Source organism: Bos mutus, chromosome 7, assembly GCF_027580195.1.
Source record: "Bos mutus isolate GX-2022 chromosome 7, NWIPB_WYAK_1.1, whole genome shotgun sequence".
Taxonomy (NCBI): Eukaryota; Metazoa; Chordata; class Mammalia; order Artiodactyla; family Bovidae; genus Bos; species Bos mutus.
In genome coordinates this window covers 51,901,954-51,922,576 of record NC_091623.1, presented here as the reverse complement: position 1 = coordinate 51,922,576, position 20,623 = coordinate 51,901,954, and the positions used below count along the sequence as shown (strand labels likewise).

General features: G+C 50.4%; 2 protein-coding genes across 2 annotated transcripts; both read left to right on the top strand.

Annotated features, from left to right (window-relative positions):
* The first annotated feature begins 517 nt into the window (after positions 1 to 517).
* Positions 518 to 6,958, top strand: MRI1 (methylthioribose-1-phosphate isomerase 1). Its single transcript, XM_005888015.3, has 6 exons — positions 518 to 725; positions 806 to 1,044; positions 1,885 to 2,060; positions 3,365 to 3,541; positions 3,624 to 3,848; positions 6,719 to 6,958. The coding sequence occupies exons 1-6, from the start codon at positions 594 to 596 to the stop codon at positions 6,844 to 6,846; spliced, it is 1,077 nt and encodes a 358-aa protein (XP_005888077.1). The 5' UTR covers positions 518 to 593; the 3' UTR covers positions 6,847 to 6,958.
* A 1,634-nt stretch (positions 6,959 to 8,592) lies between these two features.
* Positions 8,593 to 14,074, top strand: C7H19orf53 (chromosome 7 C19orf53 homolog). The gene is made up of 3 exons (XM_070373553.1): positions 8,593 to 8,750; positions 8,828 to 8,883; positions 13,296 to 14,074. The coding sequence occupies exons 1-3, from the start codon at positions 8,651 to 8,653 to the stop codon at positions 13,434 to 13,436; spliced, it is 297 nt and encodes a 98-aa protein (XP_070229654.1). The 5' UTR covers positions 8,593 to 8,650; the 3' UTR covers positions 13,437 to 14,074.
* Positions 14,075 to 20,623: the final 6,549 nt, after the last annotated feature.

The window sequence follows — 20,623 nt, the reverse complement described above, 5'->3', positions numbered from 1 at the left end:
TTCCCCTAAACTCTGGAGAAGGATCATTGCTCAAACATTGACGGAGCCCTTGCAGTGCACCAGGCACCATCCAAGCCGTTGGAGATAACAGCGTGCACAAATCAGACACCTCTCAGAGCTGAGGTTCCGACTTAATCTCTCGGAACTTGTAACGTGCTGGTCCGGAGAGGTGGTAGCCCCCAGCCCACTGGACTTTCCTCCCCGCGGGGATGGGACTGTCTCAGGGCAGCAGTAAGGATCGTTCAATCTTGGGACCCCCAACTGGGGCCTTGCTCTACATAAGACCACAGGCAGTACGCGCTCCTGAGGGTGCCCACCAGGAACTTGGGGGTCGTGCTATATGGCTTGAGGTCGTTGCTCCCAAAATAGTGGCAGGGGGCACTAACAGTGGAGGGGGCTGCTAACTGGGCTCGGCTGGGAAGGTGGGGCAGGATCCGACTTAAGGACGGCGACTTCCGGGAACCTGCGGGGTTACTGTGCGCATGCGCCTCCTTCCGGGGAGGCCCCGCCCCCTCCGCGTATTCCGGCTCCGCCCCGGGTGCGAGCGGGCCCCCGGAGCCCGGAGAAAAGCGGTGAGCGCGACTGTTGACAGCATGACTTTGGAGGCGATCCGCTACTCGCGGGGCTCACTACAGATCCTCGACCAGCTGCTGCTGCCCCAGCAGAGCCGCTATGAAGCGGTGGGCTCGGTGCGCCAGGCCTGGGAAGCCATCCGTGCTATGAAGGTGGAGCCGCGTGGTGGAGCTCAGGTTAGGGTGGGAGTGGTTGCCCTGACTGCTGTCCCTGACGCCAACTCCCCCTCCAGGTGCGTGGCGCCCCAGCCATTGCCCTCGTGGGCTGTCTTAGCCTCGCCGTGGAGCTGCAGGCGGGCGCCGGGGGACCTGGCCTTGCGGCACTCGTGGCTTTCGTCCAGGACGCGCTGAGCTTCCTTGTTACCGCCCGGCCCACCGCCGTCAACATGGCCCGCGCCGCACGGGACCTGGCAGACCTCGCGGCCCAGGAGGCGGAGCGGGAGGGCGCAACGGAGGAGGCGGTCCGAGAGAGGTAGAGGAGCCACGTGCCCGGCACTGTTCAAACCCGAGGCTGTTCATTCGTTCACTGGTGGTGGTGGTGGTGGTGGTGGTGCACAGCTGCCAGTTTTACAGATGGGGAAACTGAGGCAGGGTGCGCTTAATCCGGGGCGACACAGGCAGGCCTGGGACTCAACACCGAGCCGCCTGGCCCCCAGGTCCTTGAACTTAATCCCCTGACTGTCTTCCCTGAACGTCCCCAGCCCTATCTGCCCTTAGAGGTCCTTTTAAGTGCCACCTGGTTTACCTGGTTTTTGCTTTTGAGAAATTTTGTTTCCAGCCCTGGTCCTCGCCCTGCTCTCTTCCAACTCTTTCCCTCCACATCTGCTACACAGATATTCTCCATTAACCCCACCAGACTTGCTCCTGCCTCAGGGCCTTTGCACACTCAGTGTTTGCAAGCCAGATAAGCCTAGCTAATCTCCTCCCCCTCAGGTCTCAGGTTTCTGCCTTCCCCATCCCCCATATAATACAATTCATCCCCTACCCTCTGTCTCCTGACTGCTGCCTTTTCCCTCCCTTTATTGTCTGCTAATCATTTGCCTACCCAACCCCAGTGTCAACTCCCTAGAAGAGGAGATATTGTCTTATTCACTGCTATGTCTCCCAGTGCCTGACACACAGGAGATGCCTGGTACAATGTTTTGCGAGAGCGAGTGGAGTTACAGATAGGTGGTTGTAGAAGGGACCAGACCCACGCTGAGAGAGGCTTTCAGCAAGAGAATGCTAGTAGGGCAGTGTTGGGCCGTGAGGAGGGGCTGGGGTGGGCCCTGAAGCCTGGCGGCTGGTGCTCAGAGCCCTTTGTTGGCCTTAGAGTGATCTGCTGGGCCGAGGACATGCTGGACAAAGACCTCCGGGACAATCGGAGCATTGGGGACCTGGGAGCCCACCATCTCCTAAAGCGGGCAGCACCCCAGGGTGGCAAGGTGACCGTGCTGACCCACTGCAACACTGGTGCGCTGGCCACCGCTGGCTATGGCACAGCCCTAGGTGAGTGGGCATCCACAGGAATGGGGGAGGTCCCTTTTTGGATGAAAGAGAAAGAAACCCAAACCACTTAATGCATCCCCCAGAAAGGTGACTTTATTAGTTGTTGCACAGAAACACACTCAAGGGGTTGGCTTCAGGTATGGCTGGATCTGGGGACTCAGTAGCATCAGGATCTTTCTATGCCCATCCCTAAGGTCTGCCCTCCTCCAGAGTGGCATCATCCTCTCACTCGACTGGTTGGCCAGGATTCAGATCTTGAGGAAAAGAGCCAAGGATCTCTATTTCGAGTGTCAAAAAAGTCATGTATCTTGGAGGCCATGATGGAGTCACCTACCTACCCATCTAGGATCAATCACTTAATAGGCCTCATCTGAGCCATGTGCCTAGAAAGTGGGTGGAATCTGGGCTCTAAGAGGACTGAAAGGAAGGGCATAGCCCCCTAAAGAAAAATTAGAGTAGCTGTGACCAGGAATTGGGGGCTGGGTCCTGGCACTCAAGGCAACAGAGTCCACCTGATTCTTAATTCTCCTGCATGTTTCTCTGCCTGCCTCAGTCCCACCTTTGTGCCTGGATACTGAGGCAATGAATTCATTCATTTACTCGTGCTTAGGGATTTCCCTGGTGGTTCAGTGGCTAAGACTCGATGCTTCCGATGCAGGGGGCCCAGGTTCCATCCTTGTTCAGGGAGCTAGATCCCACATGCCACAACTAAGAGTTCAGATGCTACAACTAAAGATTCCACATGCCTCAACTAAGACCTGACGCAACCAAATAAATATTTTAAAAAATAATACTTATACTTAATAAATGCTTATCTACTGTGTTCCTCATTATTCATCCATGCATCCATTCCTTCAATCACTCAACATTTATTGAGCACCTACTGTGTGTGCCATCATTCACACATGTGTGCATTCCTTCATTCATTCGACAAACATTTATTAAGCACCTACTATTTGCCAAGCACCATTCTAGCAGTTAGGGACCCAGCAGTGGAGAAAATAGAAGGAATAGACAAAGGCAAGTCAACAGATACCTATGATTCATTTCCAGGTGGTACATACTAAAGAAGAGCAGGGGATGGCAGTGTGGGGGTTGCTATGTAAGATGGAGTAATCCTGGAAGGCCTCACAGAGAAGGCTTTCTCTAAGCACATGTGTACCAGGCAGAAGGGAACAGCCACTGCAAGGGCCTGGGGGCAGACTGCATGGTTTGGAGTTCCATGCTGCTAGCCAAAGGGTCACCGTGCCCATCTATCCCTTGCTGTCTTATCCTCGCCTCTTCTGGTGGGCTGGGCCCCACAGGTGTGATCCGCTCACTGCATAACCTGGGCCGTCTCAAGCACGCCTTCTGCACAGAGACCCGGCCCTACAACCAGGGAGCCCGGCTGACAGCCTTTGAGCTGGTCTACGAGCAGATCCCCGCCACCCTCATCGCCGACAGCATGGCAGCAGCCGCCATGGCCCACCAAGGCGTGTCAGGTCAGCAGGCAGGGGCACCAGTGGGCAGGGCTCCAGCATCCAGGGCCGGGTGGATCCTGACTCCCAGCGTCTCATTCCCCAGCTGTTGTCGTGGGAGCAGACCGCGTGGTTGCCAATGGCGACACAGCCAACAAGGTGGGCACCTACCAGCTAGCCATTGCAGCCAAGCACCATGGCATCCCCTTCTATGTGGCTGCCCCTAGCTCCTCGTGTGACCTCCGCCTGGAGACAGGCCGGGAGATCGTCATTGAGGAGCGTCCCGACCAGGAGCTGACCGACGTCAATGGGGTCAGGATAGCGGCACCAGGTAAGCCTTCCACTCAGAGAGGGGTGCACCACAGTGCCTGGGAACCTCTGTGTAGGCACCCTGACTGTCACGCGGCAGGTGGCATCTGGGTTATCATCAGCCTTCTAAGACAGGCAGTTCCTTCAAGCCATGTTATTAGAGCAGACATGTCTTGGAGGTCAGATGCACTGGTGTGCGTGTGTGCTCAGTAGTATCTGACTCTTTGCAACCCCGTGGACTGTAGCCTGCCAGGCTCCTCTGTGGGATTCTCCAGGCAAGAAGACTGGAGTGGGTAGCCATTCCCTTCTCCAGGGGATCTTTACCACTGTGCCACCTGGGAAGCCCCCTTCCATGGTCAGAAGGTAGAGTAATAAGTCAGGAGACTTTGAGCGAATTGTCTTCTTATCCACCTCTGTTTTCTCACTTGGATAAGAAGAATACCACCTGGTCAAGTGCTTTTGAAGAGACAGATATTTCTCAGCCTCCCCACACTTCCTGACTGTAGCCAGGTGCCTAAAATTCATCCATAAGGGCCCTATGAGGTATTGCTATGACCTACCTCATACACCCAGGATGTTCAACAAGTTAACCCAGGTGACATCGAGAACAGTGCCTGGCCCCTAGTTAGTGCTCATTAAATAGAAACAGGTTACTTTTATTAAAAAAAGGACCAGTTAGGGATAGTTTGGGAGTTTGGGATTGACATGTACACAGTGGTATATTTATTTATTTTTATATCTATATCCATTCCCAATGGCTTGGAGGTAAAGAACCCACCTGCAATGCAGGAGACGTGAGTTCCATTCCCTAGGTCGGGAAGATCCCCTGGAGGAGATGGCAACCCACTTCTGTCTTCTTGCCTAGAAAATTCCACGGACAGAGGAGCCGGGTGGACTACAGTCCATGGGGCCGCAAAGAGTCAGACATCATAGAACACATGATGGATGGGTGTCAAGTTATTCGATTTAACTCACGTTTCAGTTCAAAGATTTATGTACACTGCTATATTTAAAATGGATAACCAACAAGGACCTACCATATAGCACAGGGAACGCTGCTCAATATTATGTAAAAACCTAAACGGAAAAAGAATTAAAGAAAGACCAGTTAAAACTCCTAAGCACTGAAAATACAATGAGGCCAGCGTCCCTTACTCCAAATATGGAATGAGTGTAAAACAATACTGTACAGCTAAGCGGAGGGAAGTCCTAATATTCTATTGTTTTCTGCTGCGATTCCTTATAGCTTTCTAAAAATAGGACACATTAGCAAACTATTATATATACAATGGGTTAACAACAACTATATTCAACCATAATGGAAAAGACTATGAAAAGTAAATAAAAATAGATACATTAATTCTGAAAAAATTTTTCTCAGTGCTTTTTGATGTCCCTGCCTTCCTAGGGGCTTAATTATTTAGCACTGGTCAAAATCCACAAGACCATGGAAAGCGGAACTGACAACCCAGCCTGCTTTTCCCTCCAGGAAAGCTGGGTAACACAGACTAGGTGCAATCCAGCGACCCCAGTCTCTGCTGTCACAGGAATGTAGGCCCCAGGGTAATCGGTATGATTTTTCCAAGAGAAGCCTTAACATTTGTTATAGGGATAAAATCTCCCACATTTTGAAAACTGAAAGTGTTAGTTGCTCAGTCATATCCAACTCTTCGACGTCATGAACTATGTAGCCCACCAGGCTCCTCTGGCCATGATTTTCCAGGCAAGAATACTGGAGTGGGTAGCCAGTCCCTTCTCCAGGGGATTTTTTGAAAGCTGACTGCTAATTCAGTGGTCTTAAAAAAATAACTGAGCCAGAGAAACCAGTTTGCAGCCTCTTGTGTAAAAGGTTGTTATTCATTCACCAGATAAATTTTTAAGTACCTGATCAATGCCAGCTGCCATGCTAGGGGCCAGGGATACAGGAGTGAAAAAAGTTAAAAGTGGGATTTCCCTGGCAGTCCAGTGGCTAAGACACGATGCTTCCGTAGCAGAGGGCTTGGGTTTGATCCCCGGTCTGGGAACTGAGATCCCTCATGCCTCTTGGCACGACGGAGGAAAAAAAAAGACAAGTCCCTACTCTCGTGGGGCTGACAGTCCAGTGGGGGGACAAACGACAGACAAGACAAAGAGTAAAATTCCAATGTGTTTTCAGAAGGGGATAAATGAACGAGGCACAGAAGGATACAGGAAGTATCTCTTCAGGGAGTGGGTTACAGGATGATTAGCAAAGTTCTCACTGAGAAGGTGACATTTGAGCAAAGACCTGAAAGGAAGTGAAACATTAAATCATATGCATATCTGAGGGAAAGCATCCAGGCAGAGGGCACAGTCCATGCAAAGGCCCCGGGGTAAACTCTTGGAGGTTCCTAAAGAGATTTTTTTGGAGAAGGCAATGGCACCCCACTCCAGTACTCTTGCCTGGAAAATCCCATGGATGGAGGAGCCTGGTAGGCTGCAGTCCATGGGGTCGCTAAGAGTCGGGCACGACTGAGCAACTTCACTTTCACTTTTTACTTTCATGCATTGGAGAAGGAAATGGCAACCCACTCCAGTGTTCTTGCCTGGAGAATCCCAGGGACAGAGGAGCCTGGTGGGCTGCCGTCTGTGGGGTCACACAGAGTTGGACATGTCTGAAGAGATTCTTGGAGCAGGCACAAGTTGGGTAGACGTGTATAAGTCTTTGAAGCCTTCTTAGCAACAATCCGGGAATGTCAGGGTGTCTAAACTTGTTACTGGGTGTCAAAACCCATGCATTTGTGTATTTTGGGGGTCAGGATCCCCAGATTCTCAAGGATTCCGCAACCCCAAGAACCACCATGAGGGAGACATGTGACAATAGCTTAAGTACATCCACTGACCAAATACCTGCCTTCTTGCTTCTCCCTGCAGGAATTGGGGTTTGGAATCCTGCCTTTGATGTCACCCCCCACGACCTCATCACTGGCGGCATCATCACAGAGCTGGGTGTCTTTGCCCCCGAGGAGCTCCAGGCAGCCCTTAGTGCCACCATCTCCTGAGTGGAACACCCTAGATGGACCCCAGAAGTAACCAACCTAGCTCTCCATAGCTTCCATATGCCCTCCATATCCCCATTATTTTTATAATAAACTTATTGAATGTTCTGCACAACCGCTGACCTTCTTCCCATAACCACAGCACTTCCCAGAGCAGGGACATCAGGCAGAATACGGGAAGAGCCTGTGTGTGGCTTGAGAGGCCGGCGTCTGGAGCCCAGCTGCCTGAGTTCATACCCCAGCTCCACCTCTTTTTCTGCAGTGTGATCTTGGCCACATCACTTCATCTCTCCCATACTTTCTTTTCCTCATTTATAAAATGCAGATAATACTGGTACCTCCCTCTTAAATTGCTCTCAGGGCTGAAATGAAGGTGACACCTCAGGTGCAGAATTTTAAAGGATGTCATAAGAAGCTCAGTAATCAAGATAAATGGGCTTCCCTGATAGCTCAGTTGGTAAAGAATCCACCTGCAATGCAGGAGACCCCAGTTCGATTCTTGGGCCAGGAGATCCCGTGGAGAAGGGATAGGCTACCCACTCCAGTTTTCTTGGGCTTCCCTTGTGGCTCAGCTGGTAAAGAATCTGCCGGAAATGCAGGAGACCTGGGTTCAATCCCTGGGTTGGGAAGATACCCAGGAGAAGGGAAAGGCTACCCATTCCTGTATTCTGGCCTAGAGAATTCCATGGACTGTATAGTTCATGGGGTCACAAAGAGTCAGACACAACTGAGTGACTTTCACTTTCAATCAAGATAAATAACAGCTTCCTGCATGTTTTTTTTTTTGAAAAATCAAAATTAATGCAGGGAATTTCCTGGTGGTCCAGTGGTTAGAACTCTGCACTTCTGCTGCAGCAGGCATAGCTGGGGAACTAAGATCCGGCATCCCAGTGGCACAAACAAAAAAAAAAAAAAAAGGGACTTCCCACTCGTGGCTCAGTGGTTAGGATTCTGCCCTTCCAATACAGAGGACACAGGTTCTGTCCCTGGTCAGGGAACTAAAATCCCATGTGCCTCATAGTGTGCCCCCTCCCCCAAAAAAAGAACAGAAAAATTAATGCAAAAAAAAAAAAGACCTCCACGATGAACAAAATATCAAGATATTCAATAGAATGAAACCCTGACCTTGCCTATCCTGACTTTCCCTAAGTTTTGATAACCAGCGCTCATACCAGTAACATTTAATCAGACAGCCAGTCCACAGGCTGTAGTGGGCAATTTGATTTTTTTAATATTAAAATATTATTTTTGAATGTTGAAAATATTTTTATCTTGGTTACTGAAGTTTGGTGTGCTTAGTCACTCAGTCGTGTCTGACTCTTTGCCATCCCATGGACTAGCCCACCAGGCTCCTCTGTCCATGGGATTCTCCAGACAAGAATACTGGAGTGGGTTGCCATTCCCTTCTCCAGGGGATCTTCCCAACTCAGGGATCGAACCCGGGTCTCCCACATTGTAGGTGGATTCTTTATCCTCTGAGCCATCAGGGAAGCCACTGAAGTGTGGGGCACCATTATTATTATTATTTTTTTTTTTTTGAGGTAAACTGAATTTTACTAACAAAAAGCATAAGACAATGTAAGTTTTACAAAACAAGTGACCAATAAATGTTAGGCTATCATTATAACCCTTACTTCGAAATTTTTGCCAAACGCTGGCTATGACCAACTACCATTGTGAGTAGCTCGTCCCTTTAACTTTGCCACGTTGTATCCCGTGAGTCATTGCGCCCTTCAGCCCCGCTGTATCCCATCGTGCCCTGCGCCTTCCTTCTGCGACTTTCCCCTCTTCCGATGCGTGGCTGACAATGGCGCAGGGGCAGCGCAAGTTCCAGGCGCAGAAGCCAGCGAAGAGCAAGGCGGCGGCGGCGGCGGCCTCGGCTCGGAACCGGGGCCCGAGGAAGGGCGGTGAGAAGCGGGCCGGGGGCTCGAGGGTGAGGTGGGCCCAATGATCTCCAGCCTCACGAGAGCACGTTTCTCCCCAGGTCGCGTTATCGCACCCAAGAAGGCACGCATCGTGCAGCAGCAGCAGCTCAAGAAGGTGAGTGCGGGCGTGCAGCAGGTCGGGGATGGAGAAGTCCCAGTGCTGTGAGCCTCAGCTTCCTCCTTTGTGCGGTGGGTACGGAAACATTATCTAGCAACCCACGGGTCTCCTAAAGCAGGGATTGGCGCGCAGGAAAGTGTTCACATTGTTAGCTGCTTTCGCGAAATTGTCCTCGTTAATCAGTCAGTTCAGTTCAATTCAGTCGCTCAGTCGTGTCCGACTCTGCGACCCCATGAATCGCAGCACGCCAGGCCTCCCTGTCTATCACTAACTCCCGGAGTTCACTCAAACTCATGTCCATCGAGTCGGTGATGCCATCCAACCATCTCACCCTCTGTCGTCCCCTTCTCCTGCCCCCAATCCCTCCCAGCATCAGGGTCTTTTCCAGTGAGTCAGCTCTTCGCATGAGGTGCCCAGAGTATTGCAGTTTCAGCTTCAACATCAGTCCTTCCAATGAACACTCAGGACTGATCTCCTTTAGGATGGACTGGTTGGATCTCCTTGCAGTTCAAGGCACTCTCAAGAGTCTTCTCCAACACCACAGTTCAAAAGCATCAGTTCTATGGCACTCAGCTTTCTTCACAGTCCAACTTTCACATCCATACATGACCGCTGGAAAAACCATAGCCTTGACTAGACGGACCTTTGTTGGCAAAGTAATATCTCTGCTTTTCAATATGCTATCTAGGTTGTCATAACTTCCAAGGAGTAAGCGTCTTTTAATTTCATGGCTGCAGTCACCATCTGTAGTGATTTTGGAGCCCCCAAAAATAAAGTCTGACACTGTTTCCACTGTTTCCCCATCTATTTCCCATGAAGTGATGGGACCGGATGCCATGATCTTTGTTTTCTGAATGTTGAGCTTTAAGCCAACTTTTTCACTCTCCCCTTTCACTTTCATCAAGAGGCTTTTTAGTTCCTCTTCACTTTCTGCCATAGGGTGGTGTCATCTGCATATCAGGTTATTGGTATTTCTCCCAGCAGTCTTGATTCCAGCTTGTGCTTCTTCCAGCCCAGCGTTTCTCATGATGTATTCGCATATAAGTTAAATAAGCAGGGTGACAATATACAGCCTTGGTGTACTCCTTTCCCTATTTGGAACCAATCTGTTGTTCCATGTCCAGTTCTAACTGTTGCTTCCTGACCTGCATATAGATTTCTCAAGAGGCAGGTCAGGTGATCTGGTGTTCCCATCTCTTGAAGAATTTTCCACAGTTTATTGTGATCCACACAGTCAAAGGCTTTGGCATAGTCAATAAAGCAGAAGTAGATGTTTTTCTGGAACTCTTGCTTTTTCGATGATCCAGCGGATGTTGGCAATTTGATCTCTGGTTCCTCTGCCTTTTCTAAAACCAGCTTGAACATCTGGAAGTTCACAGTTCACGTACTGCTGAAGCCTGGCTTGGAGAATTTTGAGCATTACTTTACTAGCATGTGAGATGAGTGCAATTGTGTGGTAGTTTGAGCATTCTTTGGCATTGCCTTTCTTTAGAATTGCAATGAAAACTGACCTTTTCCAGTCCTGTGGCCACTGCTGAGTTTTCCAAATTTGCTGGCATATTGAGTGCAGCACTTTCACAGCATATCTTTCAGGATTTGAAATAGCTCAACTGGAATTCCATCACCTCCACTAGCTTTGTTCGTAGTGATGCTTTCTAAGCCCCACTTGACTTCACATTCCAGGATGTCTGGCTCTAGGTGGGTGATCACACCATCGTGATTATCTGGGTCATGAAGCTCTTTTTTGTACAGTTCTTCTGTGTATTCTTGCCACCTCTTTTTAATATCTTCTGCTTCTGTTAGGTCCATACCATTTCTGTCCTTTATTGAGCCCATCTTTGCATGAAATGTTCCCTTGGTATCTCTAATTTTCTTGAAGAGATCTCTAGTCTTTCCCATTCTGTTGTCCTCGTTAATAGACGTCAAAAAAACAGGCAGCCTGGGAAAGGAGTTAAAAACCCCAGCCTTGCAAGAAGGATGTGCTGGATGCAAAACGCAGTCCTGTTGACAGCTAGGTCTTAACTGAAATGGTCCTAATGATAGCACTTCTGTCCTAGAAATGTCAGGATTCAGGGCCATAGGAGTGCTTGTAGGGGAACAGGGTTAAATTTATAAAGAAGTTGTGGAAAGACTTATTAAGATTGCAGAGAAGTTTCAGAGAGATCTGGTGGAGTCAGATCTGAATTTGAATTGCACTCTGCACAGTAACTCGCCCTTTGTTGTTGTTGTTCAGTCGCTAAGTCATGTCAGACTCTCTGTGACCCTGTGGACTGCAGCACGCCAGGCTTTCCTGTCCTTCACTATCTCCCAGAGTTGCTCAAACTCATGTCTATTGAGTCGGTGATGCCATCCAACCATCTCTTCACCTGTCGCTCCTTCTCCTTCCTTCAGTCTTTCCCAGCATCCAGGTCTTTTCCAGTGAGTCAGTTCCTCGAATCAGGAGGCCAAAGTATTGGAGCTTCAACTTCAGTGTCAGTCCTTCCAATGAATATTCAGGGTTGATTTCCTTTAGGATTGACAGGTTTGATCTCTTTGCAGTCCAAGGGACTCTCAAGAGTCTTTTCCAACACCACAGTTCAAAAGCATCGATTGTTCAGTCCTTCGCCCTACAATCTTGAGCATATTGTTCAGAGCCTCAGTTTTTTGTCTTTTTGTTTTGGCTACAGCATGCAGCTTGCATGCTGCAGCTTGCAGGATCTAGGTGCCCCAAACAAGGGATTGAACCCTTGCCCTCTGCAGTGGAAGCACAGTCTTAACTCCAGGATGTGAGAGCCTCAGTTTTCTTAGCCTTGGGTACCGTGCTTACCTCCACCTGGCAGCTGGAGGAGGGAAGTGTCTCTTGGGCAGCTCAAGCTCAGTATATCCAAAACCAGGCTCTCCCACTCTGCTCCATCAGCCTACCATGATCCTACCAGTCTCTCCTTCCAGATATTCAGGATTCCCCCTTTCTCTCTCATCCAGGTTGGATCTCATCCTTTTTGCCTTCAGGATTTTTTTTTTTTTTAATATTTATTTGGCTGTGCTGGGTCTCAGTTGTGGCAGATGGACTGTTAGTTGTGGCATGTGGGATCTAAATTCCCTGACCAGGGATCAAACCTGAGCCCCGGCATTGGGAGAGCAGAGTCTTAGCCACTGGACCACCAGGGAAGTCCCTGCCTTCAGGATTAATCTAGAATGCACTCACTTTTCACCTCCTTGATCCCCCTCCCACCTGGCCCCATCCCATCATCTAAAAACACCTGAACTAGAGCAGTCACATCTTCCCAGATCTCCTTCCCCTGCCCCTCCAGTAATAGCCACGGGGCGCCGTTGAGCATCTGAGAGCTCCTGAACCAGGGCAGCTCTGCTCAGAACCCTGCATGACTCCACCTTGCTCAGGAAGAGCCTAAGTTCTCCCCATGGGGCCTGGCACTTTTTAGCCCTGTCTTTGCCCTGCCCTCACCCGCTCCCTCTCTTTCCTCCTGGCTCACTCCCTCTAGCCTAACTGGCCCCTTAACTGCCCCTTGACCCACCTGGGAACGTTGGCACTACTTGTTTCCTCCACCTGGATTCTTTCCCAGAAGTCCACACTGCTTCCTTCCTCCAGGTCAAGGCTGGCAGCCAGCGTTGCTTCTGAGCAGCCATCCCTGATGGTAACCTCACCACCACACCTCTCGCTCATTATCCTTTTCTTTTCTCCACAACAGCACTTGTTATCCGCCATCATTCAACAGTTTACCAGAGTGTCATTGAAGGTTACACACACACACACACACACACACACACACGTGCGTGCGCGGTCTCTCTCTCTCTCTCTGAATGTCAGCTCCGTGAAGGCAGAAGGTTTTCTGTGTCTTTGCTGTTGTGTCCCCTGCGCCCAGGTGCGTGGTGACACCCATGGTACCATGGTCATTGGAACTCATAGAGCAAGGAAGCAGTTTAGGTCATAGCATTAAACTGTCAGTTTTGGACCCAAACACTTGGGCTCTGATTGCTGTGCCTTTATTTGTTCCACCTCGTATCTCTCAGAGCCCCAGTTCACCATTTGCCAAGCAGAGATGATGGGACAAGAAGGGGCTGGAGTTTTAAGCCAGAGAGTCTGGGCGGGCTGGGTTGCAGTTTCCCATCGCTCAGATAGTTTGGGAGCCCTGGCCAAGTGCCTCCTCCCTGCAGGTGCCTCTGTTTCTCCATCCATAAAATGGGAATGAGCAGAAGTTTAGAAGCTGAGGTCCAGAGATGAGAAGGGATGTTCTGTGTGTGTACAGTGTTCTCAGAGGGTGGGAGCGCCAGCCACCAGACTCTAAGGTGCTTTTTCAGCGAGAGGGTTGCTGATCTAGCCCCTGGTGAGCTCACAGAACAAAAGGCAGCAGGCCAGGCCCTCCCTCCCACCTCAGGTCCCAGTCTGATTGCTCCATACTTGCTCCCCCCAGAACCTGGAGGTTGGGATCCGGAAGAAGATTGAGCATGATGTGGTGATGAAAGCCAGCACCAGCCTGCCCAAAAAGCTGGCGCTTTTGAAGGCCAGCACCAAGAAGAAGGAGGCCTCCTCCTCCACCAAGATGCCTGCCTAAGGATGCGCCCCAGCAGTGATCACCACTGCAGCCCCCTCCTCTGTGCTCAGACCTGTGCAGGTAACCCCATGGGAAAGAGGAACTGTGCTCTCCAAAGACTTGAATTGCACCTCGAACTTGACTGGGCCCTGGCCCATGAGCCAGTGAGTAGCAGGTCAGAAGCACACTGACGGACTGGCTTTGCAGGTGCCGAGGTCTCCGCACAGGCCAAGGCCAGGGGGATCTTTTCACCGACTTCCTGTGTCCCCACTACCCCCTCCCACATCCTGTCTGGATAACTTGGAGCAAGACACCTGACTTTGTCATTCCTCCCATGGTCACATGCTCCTGTGAGGAGGCTGTGCTGGGGCCTCGGGCCAGGTGCCTGGACCGCCGGCCAGCCCCAGTTTACACACGAGCCACATGTCCAGGGAAGGGTGGACAAGCTTCCGCACCTCCAGCCTGGGGGCTGGGGGAGAGTCTTTTCTTTCTTCCTACCTTGGGTGACTCACCTGCTTGCCCTCCACAAATATCCCTGTGTCTTCCTGTCTGCCAGGGACAGGCCAGACAGCCTAGGGAGCCACTTTCCCATTCTCGGGGCAGACACTGATACCACCTTGTAGAGTCAAAGTGATGATTAAACCAGAAGCGTTTTTGAACTTCTCTGTGCCATCTTTATCGTTATAAAAAGTCATAACAGTGAGTATGTAGCCGTGCCTGTGGCCCAGACGCGGTTCAGGTGCTTCCCACACGTCTCATCTCAATCCTCACGATGCCCAGGTCAGGTCACGTCATTCATGGTCCCGAGCAAGGACTTGAACCCGCCACTGGCAGAATCGCAGTGCACTCTCTCAGCTGCCAAACCACTGCCTCCCTTCACAGACCCACGTTTCTGACCTGTTGCATCCTGGGCTCCCCTCCTCTAAATCTGCCGTCTTGAAGACCAACCACTTATGGTTTTGAGATTAATGTGGCCAATTCTGATGAAACTGGTAGAAAATCCTACTTAAAGAGTGGTGTTGTCATATCCTAGTGGCTTGCCCAGTGGCTCAGTGGGTAAAGAATCCGCCTGCAATGCACGAGACACTGGGGTGCAGGTTTGATCAAGGACCTGGGGAGCAGGGACCAGGGCAGGCTATAGTCTGGGGGATGCTAAGCTGCTGTCTTTGGAGGGAGGTGGGCATGTGGTGGCTGATCGTCCCAGGCGAGTGACTAATTCCCTGGTGGCCCAGCCTTTCCCAGCCAGTCTCACCCACCCCACATGAGTTTCCTTTGTCCCACATAGTAGTGGTCAACATTTTTTGAACACCCAACATTTTTCTAAAAAGAGGGAACAGGGACTTCCCTGGCAATCCAGTGGTTAAAACTCCACACTCCCAGTGCAGGGGGCACGGGCAGTCCCTGGTCTGGACGATGTCACATGGCTCAGCCAAGTAACAAAAAGCAGGGAACAACCACTGTGGAAAACAGTCCGGTGGCTCCTCACTAAGTTTAGCCCGGAGTTGCCACCACGTGACCCGGCCCTTCTCCCAGGCCTTAAGGGACTGAATTCAGACAGCATCTCACACACTACATTCACAGCAGCACTGGTCACAGTCACCCAAAGGTGGCAGCAACCAAATGCCCAGCAGATAACTGGATAAACAAAATGTAGATTATCCACACAATGGAGTATTTATTATTTGGCCATATAAAACAATGGCCTCTGGTGGCTCATTGGTAAAGAATCCGCCTATAATGCAGGAGACTGGGGTTTGATCCCTGGGGTCAGGAAGATCCCCTGGAGGAGGAAATGGCAACTCTGTCCAGTATTCTTGCCTGGAGAGTCCCCGTGGACAGAGGAGCCTGCTGGGCTACAGTCCATGGGGTTGCAGAGCCGGACAGGACTAAGTGACTAAGCTATCAGTCACCATAAGACAGAACGATACAGGCTACACCATGGGTGAACCTCAAAAACATTCTGAAAGCAGACAGACACAAAAGGCCACGTAATACGTGATTCCGTATATGTGAAATGTCCAGAAGAGGCAAATCCACAGAGACTGGAATGCACTATGGGGTGCCAGGAAATGGGGAGTGTCAGCTAATGGGTATGGCTTCAGCTTTGGAAGGCAGTGATAAGATTTTGCAGCTTGATAGAGGTTGCAAACATTGTGGAGGTGCTAAATGCCACTGAATTATACCCTTCTAAATGATAAATGTTCCTTGTGGGTTTTAACCACTGGAAAAAAAAGGCAGGAAGGGAAATTTCACACCCCCTCCCCCCAAAAAATCCTAATTTACATCTCAAAAAAACGAGTTGTGGCAGCAGAGCCCTAATTTGATAGAGACTTCACAGTTGGGAGTTACCTGGAGTCCAGGGCTCAGGATTTCTGTTGGGGAGGATGGAGCTGGTGAATGGCTCACAGACCCTTAACTAGAGGGCAGGACCGCTGCTGGGCTCTGTGACACCCCCAGGGCACACCCTTCTTTGATCCCCACCTAGGGGCCTGGACCTCCTGCCATCTGCCCACCTCACAGCAGTTTTCTACCCTAAGCAGGTAGCAAGTGACTTGTGCCCTTGAAATGGGATTGCTTTGAAATCCCATTGGATTTTTCCTCAATGGGGATTTTTCCTCAAATTATTCATTTATGGCTGTGTTGAGTCTTTGTTACTGTGCTCAGGCTTTCTCTAGTTGCAGCAAGCAGGGGCCTACTGTTTATTACAGTGTGCGGGCTTCTCATTGTGGTGACTTCACAGGCTCTAGGGCAAACGGGCTCAGTAGTTGCGGCACACTGGCTCCGTTGCTCTGAGCTTGTGGGATCTTCCCTGATCTGGGATCAAATCTGTGTCTCCTGCATTGGCAAGTGGATTCTTAACCAGTGGACTGCCAGCGAAGTCCATGATGGGCATTCATTGTGCGCCTACTGCATACCAACCTCTGCGCTAAGGGAGAACTGAGAGCTGACATTTTAGTGGGGAGAACAGGAAACAGGAAGTCCCAGGCCACCCCCTCCAGACCCCACCCTCCTCCCTGAGCTGCCTCTTGGCCTTTTTCAGCCCCTATTGCTCCTCCGCTCCCAGGTGTCCCCGCAGAGAGCCTCCTCTGTCCCCCGCCCCAGGAGGTGGTCCCTGTGCCACTCTCCTCCGTTTTCTCTTCTGCATCTTTGTTATGTCTTGAGCACGTGGAACAATGGACAGCAGTTGCTCCACGAACAAGTGTTTGTTGAATGAAGGAAGGAAGGAACATTTTGCGTCTCAGTGAATCTTTCTGACCATTCAAAGCACTGTCTCCATACAACACGTGCTTGCCTTCCGGGTTAGCTGATTCATAACAGCCTCTTCGAACTTCACAGCTCCGTGAATTGTCAGCAACTGATAGCAATTCAAAACCACTGTTACCTGCTCCTTCCGGCTCATCCAGCCGAGGTCCCATTGACAAGCCTCCTCCCCTGTGGAAAAACCAATTGGCCTCCATTCGCACATTTATTTACTCGAATAGTCTGAATAGTCTGATCTGTCCTTAAGAGTGCCTGTTTTTCTGGACTCTTTTGAACCTCGTGGAACATCTGCCTGGTTCCCATAGGAGTTCAATAGAAAAAAAAAAATCTTAATACGTGTCCTTTATTTGTCAGTGAGAGCCATGATTACACCCGCTTTTGAAAATTATCTTTTAAACTTTCTATGTGGAATCTCAAAAGGGCGAGGGCTGGGACTCTCTGGGCTCTGGGTGCCATCTGGCGCGTCCCTCAGCCACAAGGGGGCGCCTCCGACCCTGGGCCAAGCCCATGACGCAGGGCAGGCCGAGGACTCTTGTAAACTGGCTCCCTTTGTCCCTCTGATGCCAGCCCCTTTGAGGGGGACCCCAGGGGTGAGGAAGAGCATTCAGGTGTGACAGATATGGAATCTGGACTGTCAACCCATCTGTTTTGTCTTCCCCTACCCTCCACCCTGTCACTGCCCCGAGTGACTCCTCTCCTTCCTAGCACGTGGGTCCTGCCCGCAAATCCCCTTTTAGTGTCGCAGCCGAGAGCCCCAAACTTGGGCAGATCCCCATACCTCCTGTTCTTTTCAGTCCCTCTCTGAGCCTCAGTTTCCGCATCTGTTAAATGGAGACCCTAACACCTCGTCCTGAGTGTGGAGAATTCGCTGAACCTTAAAGCTGTGACAGCTGCCTTTGTGTCCTGGGTGGGGTGGGAAGCCCAGTTCCAGCCACTCGGCCTGTCTTCTTTCCCTTCTTCCCCCACCCTCGCCACTCTGCCCACCCCCTACCCCTCCCCGCAGTCATTAAATGTAGCTTTTTCAGACAATTATTCCTGCAGGAGCCTTTTCCTCTCTTGCCTCCACCTTCCCCCTCTGCCTGGAATGCCCATTTTTCCTGGCAGGGCCCTGACTCTCTGCCCATGAGTTTGTGTTCCAAAAGGGAAGAAAAGAAATGTAAGAAGCAGATCTTGCCAGCTGGGCAGGCCAGAGGGGCTGTGTCCAGACCAGGAAGCGAAACTGCCCTGGCTGGTTTCCTGCCTGAGTCTTCAGGAGCCTCGGAGTGCCTGGGTGGGTGGGTAGGTGGGGGCCATGTGGGGGTGTGCTGGCAGAGGGAGGGACCCTTGGAAAGTTAGAATGGGGTGGCCAGAGTTGTGGGGCGCAGCCCCCCTCATGTGAGACTGCAGGGTTGCCCCGTTTCTCATGGGTCTCAAGGACATGTGGGTTTGGGGTCTGGAGTTGTGGATGCCTAGACAGTGAGCTCACAGCAGGGCGGGCAGGATAAACGTGCTTCCATTCCCTGAAGCCCAAACTCACTGTCTACCCTGAGAGGACTTGCCCGTGGCTGGAACCCAACCCCCCAATCTTCTTTTCTAAAAGTGTTGCTGGGTTTGAAATAGGCTTGGAGACGGCATCCCGGAGGTGTGACACATTTCCTAGGTGTCTTTCTGATTTCTCACATTCTGGGGTTGCTATGTGGCCTCGGACAACTTTCTTACCCTTTCTGGACCTCATTCCCCTCATCAGGGATCAGAATGGAATGCTAGTGTGTCTCAAACGGTGCATTTGATCCCCATCCAATGTGATAAGACCAGCCCACTTGTCAAGGTAGGGCTTGAATGCTGGCCCTACCCTTTCCTGCTGTGGATCTTGATTAAGTCACCTGACCTGTCTGTGCCTCAGTTTTCTCATCCAGGAGATGGGGATGGTGGCACTATTAGTATCTCTTATTAATAAGAGAATAAAATAAACCTCCTCACCTTTTGATGCCCCGTTCTCTGTTCCTCTACACATCCTGTTCCACGGGCTTGGAGTGCCTTCTCTGGTTCAGCATCTTGGGGCACCCACTGAAGCATCGTCAGAAGGACCAGCCACATACTAGATGCTGAAGGGAGCCGCTTGGAACAGCCGGACCGTGGGTCCTGTTTGCCAGGGGAGCAGCTGAAAGACTTGTTTTGGTGAAGTTCTGCCTGCTTCTCTCCTCACCCATTACCCCTTCCCCATACGTCTGTCTCTGCCTCAAATCCTTGCAAGAAAGACACGCTTTACTAAGTCTAGGGCTTCCCAGGCAGGCAAAGACCACCCCTCTAAGCCTCAGTTTCCCCATCTGAGCAATGGAGATAACATCCCCATTTTGCAGCACTGTCAGAAAGCTTAAACTTGATCATGTGTCTGAACAGCTACAGTACACCATAAACAATCAGTACAGTATTATTATTGTTGTTTCTTTTGTTGTCATTGTGGTCAGCTGTGGTTTCTCAAGACCCACAGAAATTACAATGGAGTCCTGTCCCATAGAAACGACCATGCAAGTTGCATACATAACTTGACATGCCCTGAGACCCCATAGAATAAAATGAATACACAATGAAACCGGTGGAGTTAATTTTAATAATGTATTTTACTTAACACAAACTTATCTAAGATAGCATCATTTCAACATGTAATCGATATAAAAAAGTTCTTAAGTTATTTTGCCTTTTTTCTTACTAAGTCTCTGAAATCCAGTGTGCTTACATTGACATGCTTAGTCACTCGGTCATGTTCAACTCTTTGTAGCCCCATGGACTGTAGCCCACCAGGCTCCTCTGCCCATGGGATTCTCCAGGCAAGAATACTGGAGTGAGTAGCCATTCTCTTCTCCAGGGGATCTTCTTGACCCAACAATCAAAACTATGTCTCCTGCATTGTAGGCAGATTCTTTACTGTCTGAGCCACCAGGTAAGTCCACAGCACAGCCTAATTCAGGCTGACCCCATTTCAAGGACTCAAAAGCCCACTTGTGGCCAGTGGTGACCATATTGGACAGTGCAGGTCAGAGAGAGTTTGCTGAATGGTGGGTTGGGGACTGGCCAGAACGTGCAGCTGTGAAACTGGAAATTCCTGGAAGGAAAAAGCCAGAGTTTCCATATGAGGAGGGGCAGGGGGCAGCAATTAGACCAATTAAGAGCCAGCTTGAGTTTTTCCTGCTCTGTACATCATTTCAGTGGAATGGGAACAGGCATGAGTTGGTTTAGTCAACAAGTTATATATAGATTGAGCCACTGCTGTATGTCCTGAGGTGTTCAGGTGCTGGCCTTAAAGCAGTGCATCAGCTGGACAAACTACTGCCTCTTGGAGCTCGCCATGGAGCAGGGAGAGACAGAAGGTAAACAACTGCTGAAATGATAAAGAAACGTAATGCTGACGGAGAGAAGTGTGGCAAAGGGGAAATGCAGGGTTCTCTGAGGACATGGAGCTGGCAGGGGCCACGGTGGGCGGAAGCCGGGGGTGTGGGTTGGGCTGGGGAACTGCAATGAGCACCACCGACAGCTTCAAGGTCAGAGATGTGGCCCAGATAAGTTGAATCAGAAAAAATAATCAGAAGTGGTCAGATTTAACATCTATTACATTGAACTTTATGAGACTGTCATTTAGTGTATCAAAAATGATTGAAAATCAATAATTTCATATGACTCAACGTAATATATGGAGAAGGAAATGACAACCCACTCCAGTATTCCTGTCTGAGAAATCCCATGGACAGAGGAGCCTGGCGGGCTACAGTCCATGGGGTCACAAAGAGTCGGACACGACTTAGTAACTAAAAGACAACAACAATATATGAGGCATAGAATGGATTGGGGGTACTTATCTTGGGGCTCAAGGATGGATTTAAATTTGGCTCTATTTCTAGAGAGGGTGCCCGCAGCCCCCATAAGCTCTACCAAGCGACCTGTGATCCCTCCATTCCGCAAAGCATCAAAAC